General features: G+C 40.1%; 1 protein-coding gene across 10 annotated transcripts in view; it reads right to left on the reverse strand.

Moving 5' to 3' along the window:
• The window catches only part of LOC307024856 (calcium-activated potassium channel subunit alpha-1a-like), a 78,454-nt gene extending 52,274 nt beyond the window's left edge, over positions 1-26,180 (reverse strand). For 5 of the 10 annotated variants that reach the window (XM_079659308.1, XM_079659306.1, XM_079659304.1 and 2 more), the window contains exons 1-2: positions 25,293-26,179; positions 15,153-15,296 (exon numbers count right to left, since the gene is read on the reverse strand). In XM_079659308.1, the coding sequence (XP_079515434.1) occupies positions 15,153-15,296; positions 25,293-25,523 (375 nt within the window). In that variant the 5' untranslated portion in view covers positions 25,524-26,179. Of the gene's footprint in view, positions 1-15,152; positions 15,297-25,292 lie in introns of all 10 variants that reach the window. The other 5 variants (XM_079659307.1, XM_079659301.1, XM_079659302.1 and 2 more) reach the window with 2 other exon arrangements.
• Positions 26,181-26,421: the final 241 nt, after the last annotated feature.

Genomic DNA, 26,421 nt, shown 5'->3' on the forward strand with positions numbered 1-26,421 from the left:
CTCTCTACAGTGTTTTGGCATCTGATAAACAAACACGCTGTGACGCCGATTTCAAAGGAACATTCTGAGCGTCAGTAAATATTGATTGTGAAACATGACAAAAGCTTACTGATATATTTTTCACTCCCATTATATTTAATGATTGTTTCACCCAAATTAGGAGGATAATAAATGTGTTTGACCTACAGTTTGAAGAGATTTGGGTTTTTGTTTTGCTTGATTTGTTTATTACATATTGACAAATGTTTTACTATTAAAAGTACTTTCTATTATTTATTAACAGTTTCTGTTTGCAGTTTAAGAATTGGTGTACATACAGTACAGCTGTCAATAGATGACTGAGACTTTTTTCAGGCATGTTATTGAGTTATAAGAGGTGTCTTTTGCTCTGTGATTTATAGTAAGATATATTAATTGTACTGTATGGTGTTGTTTTTTTAAACATTAATTTACTCTACTACTTTAGGAGGCGTTCACTGACAACAATTCACATGCATGGAAGCTGCCCAGCACAACCCCAGTCTGACGGGAGTAGTTGGGTTAAGAGCCATGAACGGTACCCTCAGTGGTGCTTGTAGGGCACTCTAACCTTAAGGTCACTACTGTTTATTAACATCAAAATAATGATAACCTCTCAAGAGCAAGGCGTACGTTTAGAAGGAGTCATTTTTACTCCATGATTGAGCAATAGGTTTTACACAAATTGCAGCAATCAGGCACGACTGGTTTTATTTAATTTGCTTCCATGAGCAGTGCTTCTCAGCAGCTGCTGAACTGCTAAATTCTACTCTGGTTACATTCTACATGGGGAGACATTAAATTACAACACACAATATGAATCAAATAGTCATTTTAGAACGTACACTTCCAATGGCAAGTCCTACATGGAGATTAATATTCAGGCTTGTAACGCTCAGAATATTTCTCATGATATTTACATTGCAGACACTACAGTACCCTAAGCATGGCTACATCAATGGCTTTACTCTATCCGACGTTCACACTCAAGAGTAAAACCGGTGGGTTTAAGGGATTTCTCTCTCATCTTGTCAATAGAAGCCGGTTATTTCTTTGTCTACTAGGCTTCCTGTGGAGCCGCTTGCAGCTGCTTCCTCATCGTTAGGGATCACTACCAGCATTACGGCAGCTCCAGAGGGATAGACCTGATATTCAGTAATAACATCATCACAGCCAAATCCTTCTCTGCAGGGAGCCAAAGGCTAGATTTACCTAAAATTAGAAAATGGATGTCTTGTCTGACATTTAAGAAACCTTTACTAACAAAAGCCCCCAGACATACACTATATACATACCACAAGGACCCCTGGTTTGATTTATTTAGGGATTCGCTGAACAAAGCCAATTTAATCCAAAAGACTGCCATGTTAAAGTGGGACCACTTATTTTAAACGTGGTATTTAAATGTTAAAGACCAAGACAGACAAAACCATATACGACTATACACCTAAAAAGGGGTGTTTTTTTTAATGCAATCAAAAACAGATTCCCTGTCTGACTCTGTATGATACACGGCAAACTGCTTGGCTAAGGTCTCCTGTGTGGATGTCACAAGCTTTAAACGATTTATGAAAACCACCAATGACATTTTATTTTGCCATCATTTCACTTGACTTCATCATAGTGCAACAAAGGGTTGCCGGGAGGTTTGTTTGAGGTTTGTGACAGGGGCGCCGTAAGGGGGTGAAAAGTTAGGACGATTCTAAGGGCCCGTCACTGACAGGGGCCCTGAAAACGTTTAGAACATTAAGAAAAAAATGTTTAAGTAACCTTTCATCAATCATCATTAATTAACATTAATATAACACCATATTGATAATGTACTCACTAAACTTACGATTCATTTAACTTATTTTCTTCCAAAGGTTAATTATCCAAAGCATCGAACACCCCCTCTATTTACTTGTAATGGTTTGGTCCTGCCTCCAAAGGCTGTGCGGCACCGGCCCTTTCTAGCAGAGTGAGAGCATGTGAGGAGGGATGCTAGTACTTCCGTGTGTAGATGTCTCAACGACTAACAAAGTCAGGCTTTCAAGAAAGAAAAGAAAGGAGAGAAAGACAAGAGAGATGGACTAAAGGGTGACAGACAGTATGTCAACCAGTTTTTCAAAAGAAAAGGTGGGTGTGGTCCATGAGTGGTGGAAATTAGTCTGTTAGCTAAGTGTAGTCCATTGTAAATAATAATTGTAATGTTTTGCTGACATTAAAGGTGGGGTAGGTAAGTTTGAGAAAATCGGCTGGAGATACACTTTTTGTTATATTCCATGGAATGCTCTTAACATCCCGATAGCAATGAATATCTAAAGTGCTTTGACAAAAAATCCATAAAAAAATGTCATCTGTGGAAGCCGTGGCGCTGTAAAAAGCCGGTGTTGCAGTATAGGTTGAGTCATGACAACTGGCGACATTCTATTATTTTCGTCATAGGAATCCGGGGTGTGTACATTGAGGACCCATTGTTGACTTACCAGGAAAGAAACATGTCGATCGCCTCGTTTGTCGTTTACGTTCATCTTTTGCTACATCTGCCTTCCTAAGATCACTTTGATGCACATTCAGTACTCGTATGTGAGGGTGTGGGTGAGAGTCCGATATCGTGACGCTTACAGGGAGGTATCAAACATTACAAAGTAGGTGCCTGTGTGGATGCCTGTTCAAAACATTGCAAACTTCAATAAATCATTTAATTTATATATTTGTGTCCGACTTTCATTTGTTCATCGTTCTTAATGTGATGTATAGTAGCTTTGATAGCTGTCCATACCTTCAGACAGCCTAAAAGTAAAACACAAGTTGTTTATTCACAGCCCGAATGCTCATCGAGATGACTGGATCATCTATGACAACTTGTGATCAGCTCCGATTAAATTGTGATATCAATTCTGTAGCTAACCTCCAGGGAGCACGTTTTTTTTTAATGAAATACCTGTATCCCTCTCATCACAACAAGACTCTACACTGTGCAGGAAAAACAATTACATACATGAAAATAACCTTGATGCATGGGAATTAAACACACAAACTATCTTCCGTAGCTCTACTGATATGTCACAGTAACGGTCAACCACAGAAAAGTAAGTCCAGCGGGGCACAAGTTGAATACATATAATACGGTAGTTCTATTATGCCTTTAAGCCTATACGTTTAACCCATAAGAACCCGGACCCATTTCTACTTTTGGGGAAATTAATGGGAACGTCATTTAGACTAAATAGACAAATTTCAGACAAGTAACCCCCACTAGTGTCAAATATCTGGCTTTTAATGGTAAAGTAACTCTTATTTATAACTTAATTAACGAGGATGATTTTTTGGTTTGCATTTGTTTGAAAATACTTTGAATTGAAGAATAAAGCATATGTTAACTAAATATAATTGAATCAGCTAAATTAACTGACCAGATCATAATCATATTTCTAATTGTGCATATATGTCACTCCGAGTTTACTGTGAATGTTTAGGGTTAAAGTCCCGATGTGACACCATGTGTCACAGCAATATTTATGGCATTTGTTTCATATCAATTTCATCAAGAAATGTTTCCACAACAGGTTAAATGTAATCAGAATCAGAATACCTTTATTCGTCCCACAGAGGGGAAATTTACATTTGTTACAGCAGAAAAGAGCCGAACACAGCTTAATGTTTAACAAATGACATGTCATGTAAGCATTTTTATTCTTAAATGGCTTGAATGTTAACTTTAGCAACAAAAAACCTTTCCAAATCTAGCTAGTTCTGTCACATGTGTTAGCCTGGCACATGGACATCTTGGACATGTTGTTTTGGGAAGACAAAAGCAAATGACAAGGACCATGACCCACCAGACTGTTCAGTGTGTGTCACTTAGGGACTTCATGAGATAAAAAAGGCTAAAGCTGTATAAGGAACTTTCCAGAACATTTAAATTTCATGTGACACCCGTGTCTAAGCAATTCTGTCTGCCTTCCGTGTTGTTATTTACTTCCTCTCTGCCTTCTTCTGATGATGTATCTGTTAAATTAGTTTGTGTGTTTAATTCCCGTGCATCAAGGTTATTTTCATGTATGTAATTGTTTTTCCTGCACAGTGTAGAGTCTTGTTGTGATGAGAAGGATAATTTTTTTTCATTAAAAAAAACGTGCTCCCTGGAGAATAGCTACAGAATTGATATCACAATTTAATCGGAGCTGATCACAAGTTGTCATAGATGATCCAGTCATCTCGATGAGCGTTCGGGCTGTGAATAAACAACTTGTGTTTTACTTTTAGGCTGTCTGAAGGTATGGACAGCTATCAAAGCTACTATACATCACATTAAGAACGATGAACAAATGAAAGTCGGACACAAATATATAATTTAAATGATTTATTGAAGTTTGCAATGTTTTGAACAGGCATCCACACAGTCACCTACTTTGTAATGTTCGATACCTCCCTGTAAGCGTCACCCACACCCTCACATACGAGTACTGAATGTGCAGCAAAGTCATCTTAGGAAGGCAGATATAGCAAAAGATGAACGTAAACGACAAACGAGGCGATCAACATGTTTCTTTCCTGGTCAGTCAACAATGGGTCCTCAATGTACACGCCCCGAATTCCTATGACGAAAATAATAGAATGTCGCCAGTTGTCATGACTCAATTTATACTGCAACACCAGCCCGGCTAAAATAACTGGATGGCCTACCTGCCTGTCAGCCTTCCATCTGTGCACAAACTTATCTCGTGCCCTCATTGGTCATGTGCGCGTTTGTGTGTATTGGAGGAGGGGCTCTGTGAGGAAGTGGCAGATTTGTTCCGGTTGTGTATTTTCAAATTCTAGCACACTCAAGCTGGTTTCTCCAAAATTACATACCCCACCTTTAAGTACTGTTAATATCTTCACAGAAAATGCAGAGGTTTTTCATTTCACTCCTCTTTAGCTGACATTTAATAAATGCAGGTACATTTTTAGCAGCTATTCATACTAAATCCCTCCCCTGGTGCCAGGACCAACCGATCCATCTTTAGGCTCCTCAGCCCTGTCCCCCCATAAGGCTTTGCAGTCTTGCCATGCTGTCCATTGAAAGCCAGTTGGCTAGAAAGCTGGACTTCAAGGACTTGATCAGTGACTTTGCCTGTAAGAAGGCTAGGCGCTGGGCTCTTGGTGAGGCTGAGCCAGGGCTCGTAATAACTGTTAAAGGGCAAGGCTATGGTAACGATATTGGATCACTACACACAAGATGCATGATGAGAAAAAGACTGAGAACAGGCTCTGATTATTTTGTAGTTGGTATATTTAATAAAAAAATCTGCTGCTTATGTTATTTTTTTTGTTATAGCATTTTATAAATGATAATATTGGTGTTAATGTCCACTTTATTTTAATTTAAGAGGTCATGTATATTTAAGTTATATTTATTTTGATTTTTGAATGTTCAATTCAAAAATGTTATTAAAAAGGCATGTACACCATAAAAGATGACTATTGAGGTCTATTGTCAGGAATGTTAGTGTTATATCAAATAGTGAATTCTACAGCAGTAGAATGTTGCACGTCTGCACAGTGTATGTTCACCGCTCAGTGTCAGTAAATATTGTGCAGTTAGTATTGGACTACAAGATAGATGCAAGCCTGTACAGTTAGAGTTATTTAAAGCATACATTATTCGGTTGGGTTCTGGAGGTGTGGTTACAGCATTGTGCTTGGTTGGCGTGGCCCGGGCCTGGTAGTGGGGCCCAATGTGATATATTTTCATGGAGCCCAAAATCCCTGGCGGTGCCCCTGGTGTTGTGACTAGTCGGACAATCTGGAATATTATCCCCACGAGTCAGTAAGTTATCTTTGGGCCACAATTGGAGCTATGTTTTTTTAGTAGATTTTTTAAATGAGCCCTTGTTTATTTCAAATTGCCTACATTTATACTATTCACACTTTTTGGGTAATTATGGGAGACACAAGAAGAAAGATCCTGGTAGCGCAGTTTCTGTTAGCTCATTATAAGTTTGAATGTCTGCTTGGAGCTACAGAGTCTGCCTGAAGTAATAATTGCAACGTTACTGCATTCAGCTGCAATGTGCACAGGGACCGAGAACAAGGAAGCTAACAGACGTGTTTGCGGACGTCAGCAGCCGAGACGTACATTGCACACGAGGGACAAAGCCAGTATGGAAACTACAAATGTCTAAGGAGTACAATTTCAGATACAACATCTGTGCTGCTTTTTCCTTTACGAAACACCTAGCATCCGAAACTTGTGTGGATGGTGTCAGTTTTCGACATTTAGAATATACCTTTTATTTACCATTTAAATACTCTTAAGTATTACTTTAAGGGTTTGCACAGTTTATAAATCAGAATAAAGATTTCTTTTTTAAGTCTTTATCTTTTAAATATAATCACATGTTGTTAAAAAGTATTTTCATATACTTTTACACCCATCGACACAAAGAGAATATGTTGATGACATTAAAGTTATTAACATTGTTTTAGCAAACACACTCTGGTGTTGAAACAGCAGGTCAAAAATAACCTTGTGAACTTTCCCAACAGCTGCTGTCCAAATTAAAATGTGTGGCAGCTTGATGCACATTGATTTATGACTGAATATAAATAATACAGGCCCTTTATGTTGCATGTGTCCTAAATGACTGTGTTGAAATATATGATTATTTCAAAGAAAAAGAAAAAAAACATACTTTAATGTAAAAAATAAACTCATGTGTCATATTCTCCAACTCGTTCAGCGGACACACGTAGGACACACAGAGGTAAATGACTGTTGTTGTCAGCTATAAGCAGTTCACTCCTGAGAATTGAGGTTTGCCGGAGGAAGAGCCTTTAGGGTCTCTACAGCCACTCACACATTACTGATTCACTCCTTCCCCCAACATCAACACACAGTCTAATAAGTGCTGCTCAGTGAACTGGCGTAACAGCCTCCCGCAGGTCTCCATTGGGAATCCAAAAGTGAAGAAAAGACAGGACTAACTGGGAAACAGGTTCAGGGGCTTGTGAGCGCATGATTAGATTTACATTTTCTTTGAAATGCGGCTACTGCAATATGCTATGTTGATAAAACATGTGCTGGGTTTTTCTAAAAAACTCTACAGCAGCAGGATGGGGCAAGGTTGAAAATTGAAGTAGGGCTATGAAAGCAGTGAGTCACACTTCAGATCACCTTTAAACTGTTTACACAAGATAGCAGTCTTTTTTCTGTTTGGATGAATAGTCCATGTTGCTGACCCAATTATTGTACAAATAAGGGCATTTTCACCAAGTATGTTTGGAGCCTGAAGTGACTCTCCAGTTCAAACATGTCTTCCTCCTTCGCTGACAATATTTATCCCAGCAGCACGAAAGTGGACGAAAAGATACTCAATTCAAACCACCTATTAATTCTATTTTTCTTCTAAATATCTGGAGAATGACAAATTGTTTCATGTGGTTTGTTCTTTAAGACACAGCATTTCGTAAGCCTCTCCAAAATTATACTCTGAGGCACAAATCATGTAAGTATACAGTATACACAAGTATTAAAGGCCAGTGTTGTAAAGAGAAATATCAAATCTGTTTGGCATACAAAAAGCTGGTTTACTTTGTGTCTTGTGTAGTGGTAGTGGTGCTGAACGGAAAGCGATATTGTATTTCTTGCCATTTTGTTTACTGCCTCAATGCTCAGTGTGCCGTGATAAAGTACATGCTATTTGAAAATAAATTGCATTCCCCTTACAGTATGAGACCAACAACGTGCTTTCATACCGATACAATCATATATGGTAGTATCTTTATAGGAGTGTTATCATTACAGTTGCTACATCTTACAAGATAATCTCATACTTTGCTGACAGTAGTTTGATATCTGGACTCTCTCCATTAGCCAGATTGCACAGATATAAAAAAAACAATGGCGGTTAAAGTCTTTAGAAACTGGATCCTCCTTTAAACTCTTATTGGCAGCTCCACGCAAGTGCTCAGTTTGTGTTTCAGGTTGTATAGGTTGCACTGTAACTACCCACCGTCTGAAACCTGATCCTGTGTTTGTTTGACGTCCGTCCCTGTATATGGTGAGCGATCTGCTGTATGAGCGCTGACGACACCCTCGCTAAGCCGCAACAACAATGGCGCGATCCTGGAAACATTTTTGGGTCAAGCCTTGTGGAACATCTCTCTGTCATGCTTGATTTGAAAGTCTATTTGGGATTCAGTTTTCCCTTTCATGTCCTTTTCATGTGAGAGGATTGATGCAGAAATCGACTCTCATTAGACCAAAACAGCATGTTTGGCTCTGTTATAAATAAGAGCTGACACTCACTACAGTTTGCGGCTATTAACATACAAAACATGCTGCGTATAACCCCAAATCCCAAAGACGCTAAGCCATGATTTAAGCCGTCCTGGAAGCAGCCCAACCACTCTCACAGTGAGGCGTAAAGAGCTTAGGATGGGAGGGATAGATGTGTCTCCCCCCCAGCCTCTCGCTGTCTGTCCGAGCTGAAATATGAGGTTGTAACTCACTTGTCTTGAAAACAAAAGGAATAAGCTGACACATAAGGGAAACTGACACAAAAATGTGATACAAGGAAATGGATGTTTTTCCTAAAATAGGATAAAAATGGTCTGATGTCTATCGATGAGCGGACAGGCGTTTGATTGGAGCAGAAGCGATGAGTCACCCAGCTTCTCAGAGAGGAGGGGTTCCCACTGAGAGATGGAGAGAGAAGATGCCCTGCCCTTACAATGGAAATTCCTGTTATGTGTGAAAATGTAAATCATGTTGTGCATCTGGGAAGCTGTAGCAGCTGCACGTATTTGTAACTGTAGAGGGGATGCATGAGGTGTGAGCCCAGCAGCAGGTGGAGAATATGGTTTCACACATAATCATGTATTCAAATTGTTTTCAAATTCTCCAGTCAGACATGATTTGGTTGTAATAAATTGAGCGCTGAACTTAAAGTGCACTCTCAAAGTTAGAGCTTGTCGTGTGGCCAGTTTGCAATATCTTCAATCCTCGACATATATAAATGTTCTCTAAGTGGCCATTTTAATTAATTAAACTGAACTTGAAGTGCCAGCTGCAGAAATCAAGAGCTACCTCATTTGCACCTCCTTTATGTCTGCCTTTCCTGTGAGTGACTTTGATGAGTTTTGAAGACTCTGTGAGCTCCAACAAAGCAGCGGCTGCCGGGTCATTGTGGGGCTAATGATTGTTAATGAAATCTGGGGAGACAAATTCGTGACTCATCATCATACTGCTAATAAAATTGGAATTTTTGGGACAGGGACGGATGTTATCGCAAGTCTCCTCTCCACAGTTTGTCCTGCTGTCTGAGTTTGAGGCTGCTCCACAAAACTAATTATACTCAACCGATTGTTTGTGCCAAATGAGATCCTGCTGAATATGTACAGTTGCTGCCAAACATAGAGAAGTTCCAAATTAGAAACTGCTTCTCCCACTGCCCATGGGGGATATCATTATCACACCTGGTACTTACTCGTGTCCAAAAACCATTTGCCACAAGAATTTGGCCCCACGGGAGCAGAGAGTTAAAGATCAAGCAACTCTCAATCTGTAGACTCAGACACAGATGGCCACGGGTCAAGATACCTTCAAATAAATATGTCAAAGCGACACTAACATTTGTGTGTGTGATGCACGGAGGGCATACACTAATGATGCTATAAATCTAGACAGACACCATGAGAACAAGCCAGTAAATAAGACAGCCTAGTCCTTAGTACTAAGGGACCGGCATGATGTCAGCTAAGGTCATCCTAGGAAAAGTACTTGGATATCTGAAAAGGGCAGACCAATTATCAGCAGACAAAAGGTATGTTTCCTGCTGAATTTAAACAAACAAGGTCCTCTTGGGACCTCTACAGATTGGAAATTAAAATGTTCATTAAAAGTGGAGGAAATGGGAAAGAAATGCAAATGAGCTACTGTTTATTCCCCAGGGTCCATCTCAAAAAGTAACACAAGACTAACTATCTGCAGCCATGTTAGCGACTTTGTGATGCTGTGTTTAGGCCTAGATGTGCTTTATAATGTTAACCATGTTCAGCATTTATTTTGTTAACATGCTAACATTTGCTAATTGGCACCAATGTCTAAGTTTAAAGGTCTATCGTCATATTAAAAACATGTGACCAAATTCAATAAGATTCATCCTGAGAGGGACATATATGTCTGTACTGACCAACAGATAAACATTGCCATCAAGTTGAATTATTATTTTGACTCCACTGACCTTCCTCATTCATTCCTGTTCAAATTAAAAACCCTAATCTTTTGAAAATGATTGAACCGAGGTGATTACTTTAGAAAGACATTGAAATATCCTCACCACACACTTGTAGATTTTTTCATTCTTTTTCAAAATCACAGACAAAAATGACTTGAGATTGAGATGTTCATTGTTTTGACTGGGATAAACTAAAACCCTAATTCAACTTTGGTCACACATGACATTGTTTCCTTCAGCGAGGCCCTGATAAAACAGGCCTGGCAGCTGCTGTCACCCGAAAATAGCGGCAGACTGAGCGACGGGCGGAGAGCAGAGTGACGCTCCCACGTTGTTCACTCTGTTGTGCTGGGCGCGGTGAAAGTAACACACGATCCCGCAGGCACCAGAGTCCACAGGTGTCCAACAGCCTCCTGTCTCTGTCGCAAGGCCACAGGCATGGCGGTAGCATATCAATTACATACAACAACACTGATGTCCTAATCTGAAGCCAAGTGTTAACAGGGAATGTCAAGAAAAGGGCACACAGAGTAAATACTCTGAGTTCCTATATGCTGAGCGATACACTGAGAGAAAAGTGTGATAATAAGAAAGCCCTAAGCTGAAATCAGTCATGAAAAGGACAAGTTCTTCAATCACTTCTGAATGGCACATTGGACATTTCTGTTGTGCCAGAAAAGACAGCAAGTCCCCAGTAAAGTGTTTACTCTTTCTCTCCCTCATCAGGCAAAAAGCTTTTCCATGTAGTGGCGCAAATGCCGCTGCACGACCGAGCCCCACAGAGGAATATGAGGTGAGTTTGTCCGACAGATGAAAGTGCCCTTCTGGCCCACCTATAAATCTACTCAGAGCTCCTTCCTCCCCCTGAGGCTGCTACCGGGTGACATCAAATCTAGAGAGCGGCCGAGACATCCAATAGGACTCCCTCCACATGTTGACCTCAGTAATCCTAGACGACTCTGAATCTGCAGCACTCTTTGTTTGGCAGCTGGTAAAGATGAGGTAGAGGTTACTTAGCAGACACCTCTCGCAAACAATTTATAATTTAATGATACAAGTATAACAGTTTTTTCTCTCATTTGTACAAATGTGAATATTGTATTTGTCTGTTTAGTTTGTTTGTGATTACAGTTGAAATTATTTCCATGATGTTCTATTGGCCAGGTCACGGTTAAAAAAAAAAATCTTACATTTACCTTGGCTTTAAATAGAAAATATACGGTATAGTGGTGAAGCAACCAATCAAACAAATGGGGATAAGGAAAACACCTTGGAACATCTAGTGTCTGATGTAGCATCACTTTCCATGTCGCAGAGGGGTTAGGGTTAGGGTTGGACTAAATAAAATAAACACAACACCATTAAGTGTGGCTCATAGTTTACTGGCAGACTCAGTGGCAACAATAATATACATCACCCAATGCATGATGGGAACTCTTAGGGCCAAAACCAAAACATATTTACTTCAAATGAAAGTAGGAAAAAAGAAGAACCACAAGACATTCTTGTTTTTTTTATAACCAATACTATCGGTTTAAAATGGAAGGTACCATTAATTAGATTTTTCAGATCAAATTAAAACTCTACATGTATATCATGTACAGATATTTGCTGTGTATTGAAAACCTTTGGACAAAAAGGGAATAAGACCCAGGTTATTTGGAATTGCATACTTTTTCTTTCATGAAAAGAATCCCCAATATGTATGGATCCACTCACATACAGTGTGAAAAGATAGCATTGCTAAGTAGCCTAACCTATCCAGGCATGTGGTGTCAGAAGAGACAACTCGTCCAATTCTCACAAAAAATCACCGAAGCTGTTCCACCTGTGACTGAGATTGGGTTTATGGGGTGCAAACTGAACGGTGCCAGAGGGCAGCTCTGAGCTTCCATTTATAGAAACCCTTTCTTCTGGCCAGAATAATAGCTTTGCGACATCCCAGGACCCCCGTGGACCTCCAGAAGCGAGCGCATGTGAGCTAAATGTCACTCAGCAGGATCCCATCATTTAAGCAAAACCACATTTTCCCCCAGAACACTCTAACCTTAGACGCTCCATCACACACACCCCGTCCTGCAATTCCTCCATGAGAACATCCTTGAGGAGAGTGTGACTGGATCAGGAAATAGACCCATGACATTACAGGAGAGCCGCTGGGTTTCTTGGCGCACGTACAATCTGCTGCCACCTGTTCAGCCCCTAAAGCCAGGTCTGTTTGTTTTGACGTGAGCAAACAGTAATAGGATGACATATTTCACAAATAGGGAGGGTGGTCTTGTATGATGTGAAAATGACCAGGGGGGAGGGGAAATGTAATAATGCATAAAGAGACAGATGGGATCCTAACGTGTCCCCAATCTGGGGGAAACCATATCCTCACTTACTGTTGTTCAGAAATTAGAGAATAAACACGAGGCTCGCCTTTTTATGTGAGTGCACATGGAGCGCGGATCTCCAGCAGATAAACCTTTACAGACTTAAAGGTCATCAGGAAGTGTCCTCCCTGCTAATCAAATAGCCCTAAAGGCGAGGTTTGATCTTTTACAATCTGCTGAGATGGAAAGCCAGCCAGGCAAATGAACATCAGGCCGCTGGGTCTACGACAGGCTGCCTGCACCTGTTTATCACTCAACATCCAACAGAGGTAAACAGCTCGGCAGGCAGCGAGAATAACATTTGGTTAACACATGTAATTCTGTAATTGCTCGGGGTAAATCTTAACATTTCAGTTTGAAAAGCCAGATTACAAGAGGCGAGAGACATGTATTTAATGCAATATAACTAAGAAGCTAAAGAAAGGTTTGTGTCATGCTCTTTGTCACATGTCACACCCTGAGTTAATTAAATGAAAACCTGAAATGCATGATTGACAAGTATATTTTTTCATCGCGTAATGTTTTTCCACTGGTGATTTCACACCGGAAAGCATTTCAGGTCTCACAAGTGCAAACAATCCTGCAGTCATCAAGGAGCTGTCTCAATGTGTCTTTAAGGGGAATATTTATCCCTCCTTGACTGCATAAAGATTGGCACCTTTTTAACCAGGTTTAATTGGTCAAAATACATTTTGCTTGGATGAACATGGACAAAGTGTAAAAACAACATACCACCCTCTACTGGACTTAATTAATGAAAAATATGTGTATCAAACAGGTGGACATTAATATCCTGGAGTAAAAATCTGTTTTAGAATATTTCAAGAGAAACTGGCTGCCTGTTTTGAACAACAACGTGGGTGAGGATGTGGGAATAACAGCTCAACAAACACACACAGCTAGATGCATGAAATAAAAACACACACTCAATCTCACACACACACATGCTGCTATTCACTAAAACTAACCCATTATCTTACTCCCTGGTAAACTTCCCTCTCAGATTACCTGTAAATAGGCTTTGATATGCCCCCTAAACAGCCTGACATAGAAATCACACACATCTGCCGTGTTAAGGTAAGCTGCAGTTGCCATGGTTACAGACGTGCACTCGCTAAACAGTTCTGTGTCAAGCCATCATTGAGACGGGGCACTAGAGCTGCGCATTGAGGGGGGCGTTGTTGGTTCAAAGGGAAGAACAAGGAAGCACAGGAAGAGCCGATGTCACGCTTCTCTTAGCAATATGCTGCTGTCAGTGTTGAGCATCACTGGCACCTGGGCTCAGGACGAGAAGAAGACGCCGTGGGGACAACCTGAGATCAGCCTGACTCATCACAGTTTCATATGATATTTAGGGGAAGATGAAGAAAACGTGCTGTTTTTAGCTCAAACTGAGACCAAAAAAAAATGTTCCCGGTATTAATCACCTCATTGCAGAAAGCTTACGGTTACACACATCATCCCAAAACAACTAAGACATGTTTCATTTCCCTGGGTTTAAAAAAAAAAGAAGATGGACATTTATCAGACAAACATGATGCATATATGACTAAAGCACTATAAACTGTTTGTCACAGTGAGAGATCTTTAAACATAATAGTTTGAATCTACAACTTAAGGGTTTGATGCTCATCATATCCTTCCTTGTTTGTCCAACAAACATGAATTCAGATAAAATGTCACATTAACCCATTATGCTTGAATGTGGCTGCCAACCCAGAATTCATGATTAACAACATCCACATGCTGAGCCAAATGGAGACGTTGCACCCCGTTTAGAGGGGTGGGTGAAAGTGGGTTCCGACCCGAGCACTGCGGCAAGCCTTGGCATGGTTCTCCCACTCGTGCATTTTACATTTCATCACTCCTCAGACCTACTTTGCCTTGCCAAGCACTCACCTCCAAATCATCAAACACTGTTTTAATATAAGAAGCAAAGAGGATAGCAGAATGTCCATCATAATGAAACTTTGCCATTGGGCGGGACAACATAATAAGGATCTGATATGGAAGTATATAATATAGTCGGAGAGGCATTTGCTCTCCACTTGACGCTGTCAACAGACACACCAGGCTCCATGGCAACCGCTGACCAAATGCTATGGGTAAACTGTACATGTCCCTCCCTCCTGCAGACATCTGGATCACTTTCTCTCTGCTGCTGTCTGAGGGCCTTATGGGGTGGTATGACCTTAATTCACTTCTTAAATCTCCTCTTTTTTTGCCCTGGCTTTGTTTTGATGTGTCTGCCTCTCAGTCTGAGAGATAAGCTGCCAAGATATGCACTTCAAAACAATTGCCTATATATTTATGCGTTAGCCAAGCAGTAATAAATCCCAGCTAAATGGTTGATGCAAGATGCAAGTTTCTGCTCAGCAAAGTTTCTACACAACAAATCATTTTCACAAGACCCTTTTACAAAGTATGAGGAGGTTCAACACAATTTCGATTTTCAATATAATTACATTTTGTGCAGGGTTTAATTCAGTTTGGAAGTAAATATAAGCCTTCTATTCATTGTAAAGAAAAATGTTGAGTGTGAACTCACCAGGACTCTTCCTGTCAGTGTCTGAGCTGATATCATGACCCCGGCCCAGTCTTTGACCGAGGTCATCCAGCCCACCTCACTGGCCGCCGGGTCTTCCTTATCAACGCGCTTGATGCCATCGCCTGTGGTGATCCGATGGACCGTCTGGGAGGAGAGGGGATGCAGAAGTTAGCAGTGAAACATGTGATGCAGAGACAAGAAATGATTTATTTAGAAAGTCTGCAAATCAAACAATCACTATCTTCAAAATAAATGTTAATATTAGCATTGAATAGTATCTTGCTTATACAATAAACTACAGTACATACAACGGCCTTTTCTCATATTCCGGTGGATCATTCCCAGTATTTTTCTTGGGGATCTCCTCTACCACAGGAAAGACGAGTGCTTCCACAATGGCAGTTTGTTGCAAGATAAATGTTTTATTTTCCTACTTTTTATCAACAACCAAGATACTGCCCATCAAGCATCCAGGCCCCATCGTGAAGGCAAATAAAGACAGAAGGAAACATTACGTTCTGTAGAGGCCCATGGCAGAATAGGTGTTATAGTAAAGGTTATTGTCTTATTATGTTGGAGATGTCCACAAATGCAGAAGCATTGAGTCCTGTGTGTGACAACAGCTTGAAATGTTATCCAAGTGAAATTGAAAGCAATAGCCTGTGTCTATAGGAGCCAGAGTGCATTGACTAAATAACATGTTATATCATACAATTGATGCTGCACACAAAATGTAACTGATTGCTCTAACTCAAAATGTTTTTTCAGTTAGCACATGTTACAACGGTGAGTGCAATATTGAAATGAAAGAAGCCACACTTCTTTTCTTAGCAGGAAGCAAGTAGCAGATAGCATTATGACTTATATTAAAATCACCTTATGGCTAACGTGTTAGCAGACATGGAGCATCATTACAATTATTTGGAGTCATGTTTCCAGACACTTGATAAATGTGAGTCCAGTAATCATTCTCCTTTTACTTCTATTTTAGACTCCATCAACTCTTAAAAAAGTATCTGGCTCTTTAGCTGCTAAATACTCTTATCACTCTGTTCACAATATTATTGTTTTCCCTGAAGTTTATAACAGCCACAGTGTTTGCCACAAAATTTCCATTATATTTTAAATTTAAAATTAATTGTTGAACCTAATCAGTGCTATGAGGTTGGTTATTGAAGCTTTAAACAAAAAATGCCTCAAATGTTACATTTGCATGGGAAAAAAAAGTTATGTCAAATCAAAACAAGGAACTGAACGACACTCAAACCCTTAAAAGCCAACATGATGTGGGTCTGGGCCAGTTAGGAGCACTAACTGGCCATATTCATCATCTCTATTTAATTTATTGTTAATTACTGAATTTCTGACATAAAGTAGCAGAGTACAAATGAACCTTGTGAATAGAAATGTACTACCTTCGTGTTTTGTTTGATTGACAGCTTGGTAAAAAAACAACATGAGCAACTGCTCAATACCCAAAAATCTCAGCTCCTTCGTACTTTAGTGACCAGGCTCCATGCTTCCAAAATTATCCCACGCACATGCATGCACACATGCTTACAGTAAACATGCAGAGTGAGCGGAGCAGAGACTCCAGGAGTGTATCCATGGCAGCCGCTGAGCTCCTGGTGTTTCTGCTCCACTGAGTGGGCTGCCTGGCTTCCTGCCTGCCTGTCTGTCTGTCCACCTGTCTGTCTGCCTCTGTGTGTCTGTCTGCTGGGACTGGCATGATTCACAGAGCAGGAAATCGAGACAGGATGCAGAGGTTAGCCCTGCTCCCTGATGAAACACCCCACATCCACGAGGCTAACACGACTCAGGCTCTTCACCCTCCTGCACCTTAATGGTGTCACACATCACTCTCTCGGAGGCAGCACTGCTTGTCACGTGGGAGAAGTCGATGCCCTTTCATGTTTCAAAGTTACAACAAAAAAGTTACAACATGTGTTGCGCGCGCTTCCAATCCACCAGAAATCTTTGTTTTGCTGAAGGGGGCTGACGCACCACTGTAATAAGGCGATGAATGAATTAATGGTCTGAGAATACAGGGCATCTGTTTGCCAGCAGTCATGTTTAGAAAGAAAGGTAGGTAAGTAACGTAAATCTGAAAAAGATATTCTAAATTGTTTGTGATTGGCACGGCATTTCATGAGAAGACTAAAACCAAAAGTTGAAGTCATTATTTTAAACTTTCACAGCTCTCAGTCCAAATATCGCCTTGTGCAACGTGCAATAATGCATTACGATTACTGCCTGCATAGAGCATGATATAATTAGCTAATGTACTGGAGTAAAAAGTAACTTCTTCCCCTCAGAAATATAGTCGAGACAAATGATCAAGTCTTCAATGGAAACAGTACTCGTATACTAGTATGGACTTTACAGATTTTAATATAAGAAAATGTGTCCGCATCGTTTATCAATCAATCAATCAATCAATGTTTATTTATATAGCCCAATATCACAAATGTTACATTTGTCTCAGTGGACTTCACAGTTTGTACAGAATATCAGTATGACAATACGACACCCTCTGTCCTTAGACCCTCACATCGTACAAGGAAAAACTTCCAGAGAAAACCCCACAGTTTAAAGGGGAACATGGGAGAAACCTCAGGGAGAGCAACAGAGGAGGGATCCCTCTCCCAGGACGGACAGACGTGCAATAGATGCCGTGTGTAAATTGAAAAGATAATACATTTGCAACATAGGTAGTTTACAATAATGGTGCCCACCCACACGCCACACATTTCAACCGTCTCCATTATTATTAGCTGGCTGCACTAAGAAATGTAATCACGTTCAGAGCCATTAGTCAGAGAGAAGCAGGACCACCAGCAGACCGTGTTACACGTCCTACAGCACTAACCTGATCACAGTGAAATAACATGTCCAGCTCACTTAGCAGCTAATGCTACCAACAAGAAACAGAAAGGGAAGATTCTGTGAAACTGCAATTAAGAAACGAGAGGCAACAGGTGTCAGCTGTTTTCAGGCAGTGTTTTCTATTGTTTATTTATTTGTGAATTGCACTCAAGAGTGTGGCATCTTTCCCTCTAATAAAGTGGTAAAACAGGCCCTTTGGCAGCAGTTATGTTACACTGTGTCCCACACTAAACATATATGGGGTAAGTCACTGGATATTAAAGGAATAATAAAGTAGGAGGACTAGTGCTTAGGATTGCTCATTTAATAATGAAAACATTTCAGTACTGGTTGATATGCACTCTGCTCAATAATAATACATTGCATCCTCTTATGCATTCATGGAGTAGTCAAAATCAATAACAAATTGAGCGTTTAGGCTCGTTATATTTATGGCCATGAAATTCAAATTGGTAAAATAAGCCACTTAATGAAATGAGACGCAGCTTAGTGGAAACATTTCGTTTTTCTCAGATGACGGAGCAAGTGTTTCTACATAAGATGGGGAAATTGTATTTTTTCAAGAGGATTTGTGGTTGAGGACTTCAGATACTTTTCCAACCAATCAAATGTTTAACTCAAATGATAATTAAAACTCTTTATACAGTAATTAATTTAGTCTTGGTGGAGATGGGGGGTTATGTATCTACGTTTTTGTTCAGAGACATTCTTCCTGTTGATATAGATTTCTTATTTTTCCTTGATTTTAGTGTTTCTTATTTGTATTTATTTTAGCATTTTTTTTTCAATAGGCTTTATCGTCTAATAAGACATTTAAATCCCATTGTGTAACGTGAAAGTATTTTATATAATATTGGTAAACTAATTATTTAATGGTTGGCTCCAAAAGTGTTTAGGATTCTTTGTTTTCTCTCCAAAACACTTGCACTAACACCACAACTCATACAAAGTCTTCTCTGGCTTTTCAACACAACTCTATGAAAAACTGGACTTGGTATTTTATCCAACAAAGCATTTCCCTGTTTCATACACAGGATGTTTGGAGGGAAACCTTGAAGGAGGCCTAATTGGCGCCACGCTGTCGTCTCCTGGCACATTAATGACCAATTTTAAAAACTGTACACTGAGAACACATTGACCATGATATTTTCCAAAGATCAAAAGATAAATGATTCGATATTCATGGCATGCTTCAATCCAATTATTCTTAAAAAGGGTCGGGGTCACCTTAAGGTTAGATTGCAGGAAGGTACCTTCAGTTTGAAGATGAAGTGCTGTGTTTTTTACATTTAAATCTATCTAATCAATGTAATCACTTCCTCTAAGAAAAGCGGTAATTCAGCTGAAATCAAGAGGGGTATAACGACTCCTATAAAAAGTTGTAGTTCCTTTTCTACACATTCACTCCACTGATCTCTATTTGAAGTAGATGAAAATAGACAGGCTTAATTTTTAATAGCAGGACACCCAAGAGAAAGTAGTCATTACGCCCTTTCAGGCAGCACATCCCCTCTGTGTCACTTTGATCAATAGTCAGCCTCCAAATATAGGTTTCACAATCTGTCCTAAATCTAGTCCCCCTGACACCAGAGGTCATTGATCACCACTGCTGGCCTATTCTCAGGATACGCAATTACCATTTTTCAAACAGAACGTACATTAAGCTAGAATAGAACATGTGGCTTGTGACACAATATCTGCAAAAGTGAATACATTATTTAAAAATATATTAATAAAAAAATCTAATTAATAATAAATCAAGAGGTTGTCAGAGAAGGAAATAATTCCTAAGATATCTTATATCCGATCTATGGCCCGGCCGCTGTGTGAAGAAAGACAGTATTTAAAAAGGTCCCCTACTGTTGTTCATCAATATATATTATAGGTCTCAGATATATACAAAACATGTCCCTGAAGTGTTTGGCTCGAAATACCAAACAGATCATTGTAGCATCCCATAATCCCAATAAACGTTCAGAAATGCTGATTCTCTGTCTGTTACTTCAGATGGAAATAAGGAGCCACTCCCCACGCCCCTCTGAGAGATATTTGATTACAAAGAACACAATGGTGCTCTAGGAGGAGATTCAGGTGATAAGGTGGGGGGGGTTACCTTGGTTGGTTATTGGCTAATGGGTACACAAGCCATCATAAAGTGGCCAAAATGTGATCAGCTGATTTTCAGACAGGTTTTTATGTAAATGGATCAGGACAAAAAGTGAGTGAATATTTTTTCCTGAAACTTTCAGAATCTCTTTACACAGAGGGGACACATGTTTATGTATAAAATACATGAAAAAGTGGATTTTAGATAATAGGTGACTTTTAATATTGCACTTGCCTCCAGGTCTTTCCAATCATTGAATTACTGAATGAAAAGCAACAAAATGAAAAAGGTGAAAATCTACATGATTATAAATGAGAGAGAGATGGACTTTTATAATCCCTCGTGGGGAAATTGTTTCTCTGCATTTGACCCATCCTAGAGTTAGGAGCAGTGTGCTGCCATTTTGAACGGCACCCGGGGAGCAGTGTAAGGTACGGTGCCTTGCTCAGGGACACCTCGGTAGCACTGGGTCTTGCCGGGACTTGAACTGGTGACCTTCCAGTTGCCAAGCCAAGTCCCTATCGACTTCGCCAACACCGCCCTGGCATAAATGGCAAAAAGCAGAGAAGCCTCAGTGAGCAGCTGAACTCAGATTGTTATGTGGTATAAGAAGCTAAAACTGGACATGAGTAATATCTGTGATACATAAATGACCCACCTGTTGATGAACATCAACACACACTATTTGAAATAGTTGAAAACAGCAAAAAGCGTTAAAAGTTGCTGCAAAAATCAATGAAAAAAGTTCAAGTTAAGTTAAATTAGATTTTCAAAAGATTGTACCTATATAAAAAGACATACAAATTTGCTATAAAACTTGTTTTATATCATAATCAACTGCATGTATTGTCTTACTGAATGAGCAGAGCAGTCTCTGGCACTGATGGGTTTTTTAACGTTTGCGATAATCTGAGACCTGTTGGATCCCAGATGGTGCAATGACAGCCAAGCTGCAGCATGCTGTATATTATGCAATATGAGTAGCTAATACTAGCCATACTAATTACACAGCAAATATAAAAAGGACTTAACAAGGAATATGTATGCTTTCTTTACAAGGAGGACTGACTAGCTTCATTGCAGAGATATTGTTGAAGGATCAGAGGTCTGCACGTTAAATAAATGATGCCCCCTTCAAGTGCCGTTTCTTATAAACTCATATTGAAGTATGATGTGTTAAAGCTCTCCTGCCTGCAAATAAAGTTAAATGGACACTAGCTAAATCAGGCTCTTGTATTTTGTATTAAGTAGTGCAGCAGAGTGCCAGAATGCTCTAGTTAAAAAAAAGTATCTATGATAGCTGGTGTAGTTAATTCTGTGCAGCATGTATATTCACCCTTCTTGACTTGTTGCCATTTTGTGTGTGTATGTCTTTGTGTGTGAGAGACACACAGTAAAGTGCCTCTCAGCTATTCCAACTTTCTGACTCGTAATTACCACTGTTCGATCCTGAGCACTCATCTCATAATTACAATATTTCAGATGGCACTTCAAAGCAGCGTGAGAGATGACTCTATATGTGAATCCTCCAATCATCCGCCACCCATCACCTGACACATCTAAGGACACTGAGTCACTGCAACAAGATGCACATGGCTCTGAGTGAACGATGCATAACGTGCCTTTTTAGATATGAATCAAACAATATCATCATGCAGTAGAAAGCTTCTAGAAGAGAGACCACTCCGACATTATCAATGTAGCATGCCTACAGCATACAAAATACATGCCCATATATGAAAATGTGAAAAATGTGAATAAACATTAATACATTAAACGAGTATTCAAATGAAAACAATATAAATTTGATCCAAGGACCATGAATATCAGTATTTTACTGCTATAGTTGTCGGGACATTTCACTTGATGTTTACCTGATGATGGTACTAGAGGAACATTTCAGGGAATTTCAAACATTTATTCAATACATCCCCTTGGGAAAGATTAATTTTTTAAGCAAATGTAGTGGCAATTCATCTAAAAGTTGTTATGGCCGGATTAAAGAAGTCGATCAGCTGACATTGCCAAAACCTAGAGGCTGAAAATAGTTGAGGCCTTTTTCAATACCTTGAACAAACAACAGCCAGGGGCACATATACTCTACGTACACATCCACTGCTGGATATATGGTGTCTGAAACCTCCAGCGGCTCTTCTGAACACATATTGAACCAACAATAAAACCGATTCCTTCAACAAAACTTGCTGACTGTGAGTCAGAGGAATGAGTGAGAAGCTGCCACAGCTTGTCATCCCCCCTCCGTAAGTACCGTGCCATTTACAATGAACAGTTTCCTCCTTCCTCCCAGACAGATAATAGCCAGCATCCATCAGAACCCCGCAAACGACGAGTTTCATCGATTAACGTCTGACTGGGGAGGCAGAGCCAGAGAGAAACAGGCTTAGTCTCAGAGACATGAGAGCTGTGAGAAGTTAGAAGAGAGCAGAACGGGGGCAGCGAACGCCCCACAGAGAGGGAAAACAAAATGGAAAACAGAAAAGGAGGAAACTGATTATCAACTCCCATCTATGAATGAAAACAATGTGTGCTCCGCTGAAGGCTCCATGTTTGGGCTGTTAGTGACATGCACAGACCGGGGGGGTGGGGAGGTGTTCCTCCAACACAACCTGCCACATCTCACAGCCTAGACAACTGCATAAGAGCGAGATTTACTCTTATAATGAAATCCTTTGCTTGCTAGTTGCTTAGCAACAAAAACACTGATTCATATGGCACATACCGTATGCGCCTGACACTGCATTTCTGACACTTTGGAGGAAGGTTGATTTTTCGATGAGAAAAAGAAGGTGAGAAGAAAACAGGGCTTAGTTACCAAATGAATGCCGGGAGAGAAAAAGCAGAGGGGAAGATTTGCAGTGAAAGGATGACCCGTCCCTGGCTGACTCCCACAGAGGAGCACCACAGGTTGGTGGAGTCACCAGCTTCACTTGGCACAGTCTGAGAAAAAACAATAAATCTGAATGTGCTCTTGTATTCACATTTGAGGGTGTTCGACTGTGGACTCTGAAAGCAACAGCCTCATTCTGATCCTGTTTTCACTGAGATATTTCTGTACATGTATTAATACAACTTGGATAACGCTGATGGATTTTTCCAAATATTTGAACAGAGCTGAAAATCTTCTCAAATCAATATTAGCTTTCAGTCATCTATATAAGTAAAAAAAAAAAAAACCTTCTCGAATGTGAAGATGTGCTGTTTATTTCTCAGTTTATCAAAAACATCTTGTTTATCATGCGTTTGGAATTTGTGTTAGGGTAAAAAAGCTATCTAAGGACATTACCTTTGGTTCTGGGAGCTCGTGATGAGGCTAAGCAATGAACTAATAACCAAAAGCATAACAGCAGATCAATCACTGATGAAAGTCGCCATTAGTTGTGGCCCTAATTGTTACCAGCTTCAACCAAAGCACATAAACGACACGTCTCTCTTCAAAAGGTCAGCACCAACCTGCATGCAGCCTTTGCCATTTTCCCTTGTCCACCCTCCCTTTTTGAGAGATGAATGCACACACATCACGTCAAAAGATAAACTGCTCTATCTCTGGCGTATGTTATCAGCTTGTCCATCTTTGCCCTTTATACGAGGAAGGATAAAAACTTTAAGATACAGGTAGAGGCCGATAAACATTCCAGATATGTGTTTTCCAAATGCTGGACTGCAGCCGGCTTAGGGCAGATGGGGTAGGGACTATTGTGAAACAGAAAATCTAGTGGCAGTGTGCCTTAAATGTTATGAAAATGATTTATGGGGATTACAGTGTGGCAGGAGAGTTAGCCTCCACACAGATATGAGAATGTCTGTTGGCCGTCCAACAATGTATGACAGCTGACATGCTCTGTGTTTCCTGAATGGGCAAAACTATTCTGACTATTTGTGTCAAACAAATGGTGCTGCATGATTCCCTTGAGGCTTTCAAGCAGCAAGACTTCAAACTAAATTGATGGGGACATATACCATGGGAAACTATGCTTTGCGTGACAACCATTCATGGTCATGAAAGTATCTAACTTTTAAACCTTTAAAATCGTATCGTTTCTGATTCACATTTTTTTTTAAATCTTAAAAGGGTGAGTTCTTCCAAACTACTGAATTAAATGTGTATCCATCCCCTATAATGGTGCTGTGAATGGGATTTGCTTTGTGATGACAGAATTGTAACATTACATTAAGATTCAACAGGAACAGCTCATCCCAGACAGTGTCCCTGTTACTACACAGAACAAACAGTGATACGTTTTCATAGGAACTAATTAAAATAGTTCCAGGAAAAAATGTTCACAGATGGTCTTCTGGTTATCCTTAATAACAGGAAAAGTGTTTCTTTAAAAACAGCTCATTGATTTTTGTAATTTATTTGTTATTTTTACTGCTTACAGCAGCACTAATGACATTTTGTGTTCCCTGAGTATACTTAAGGGGAGGAAGTAATCTCAAGAGGGAAATATCTCAAAACCTGGGTAAAGAAAATCTAAATAGTTTGCAATAATTAACGCAAAAGGAGATATTAGTTGGGGAAATATGTGCTTTGTTTTTATTTGGGTGAACCAACCCTTTAAAATGTTCCACATAATCCCAAATCTGAAAATATGCTTTAAAAAGGATTTCTTAAAAGTACTGAGATTTAAGAAGAATGATTAAATCCCCACTGAATACTTTTAATCCGCTATGATGCATTTTGTACAGTACATAGAGGGAGCTTTTAAATTCAAACAAAAGACCATTTGTATATCCAAATATCAAACACTTTAGTTACATAAGGACAAAAAACAGTTTATAATAATTTAATGTTGTATCGTGCTTATGTAATCATTTTCCAATCAACCTGATGGAAGAAATAGAGAGTGGTACACCAACGAGTGTCAGCTGCACTTATAAAGATGTTGCTCAGTAAACTCAACTAGTAAAATGGTGTCTATTTGTTACTATGACACATTAAACTGGGAGTAGCAGTTGATTATTCATGCACATACTGATTGGGCCTTGACACATATTTAATTACGAGCCCGTTTCATTAAACTGGCTGGACACATTGGTGTCACGCACAGGCTGTTGTACACAACACATAGGCTTATAATGTAGTCATTTTGTTGGGGTGTGGTGGTTTATGAAATGACCTGGCGTACCTTCTTTTTGGCGTTACAGTGGCAGCACACAGTCCACAGGTATTTGAGAGTTCTCCACAGCAGGATTATGAAGAGACCCCCAAAGAAAGTGACCATGGAGGAGGCGAGGAAAGCCCACCACATCCGCTGGCCGTTGCTGTCACAGGGCACATCTGGTGAGAAGGGGATGATGACATTCATCTTGGAGATTTGGATTGAAGGATCCTGGTTGAATTTCTCCCTCTTGGACATTATGGGCCACTGGTCACCTGCCAGCCCCCCAACAATCCACTCAACCGGGATTCAGGCGCTCTTCGGAGCTCCAGCCAGCGCCCACTGATGCCCCAGCGGCTCAGCCATGTTAAGTCAACCACCTTCCGCTCCTCTGCCTTTTCATCTGCCTTCACCAAGCAATGCCGTAAAAGTTGAGTCGATAGCAGACACACGCACAGTAATAAAAACTTCTTTTGAAATCAGGATATCAGATGTGCGCCTCACGATGCGCGTTCATAGCTGGAATTGCGGTTTGATCAGTGCGTAAAAATCCGATCTTCTTGCGAAACACCGTCAAAATGCACAATTTCCCTTACTGTCCCGATGGATAAAACTGAATAAGCACAACTATTATATAAAAGCGAGACGCTTTCCCTGCCAGGCGATGGATCCACTCACTCCACCTTGTTCAGCAGCGCAGCTTTCAGCAGGTCCGCTACTTGAGCTACGCACCGCGCACTGTTGAATGCGCTCCTCCTCGCGTTAGAAAGGTCGCTGTTTATCGATATCCTTTAATGTAAATCGGTTGAAACAACGAGGGTTTCTTGTATTGAGCAGCGGAAATAGTCATTGTCGCTCTCGGGGCTCCTGCTGCCGCCTGTCACATCCATTTGTCGGGAGATGGCATCGCAGATTTACAGGTAGTGGGGAGGAGCCATCAGTAGCAGACGTCGATGCTTATCTGGATGTCTGTTATTTATAGTGACCGCTTCATACATTTTTCATGATTAGAAATGAGTGGTTACAGCCTTGTTGCTTTGAAAGTATTAGTGGGGACTTTCAGTTTGTAAAACGAATGACACCAAGACTCTTTTACCTCGTTTTCGTTGTTCTAAATGGACGAATTTACCAGAAGAACTGTAAACAGAACTACAAC

The sequence above is a fragment of the Notothenia rossii genome (genome assembly GCF_949606895.1).
Source record: "Notothenia rossii genome assembly, chromosome: 11".
Taxonomy (NCBI): Eukaryota; Metazoa; Chordata; class Actinopteri; order Perciformes; family Nototheniidae; genus Notothenia; species Notothenia rossii.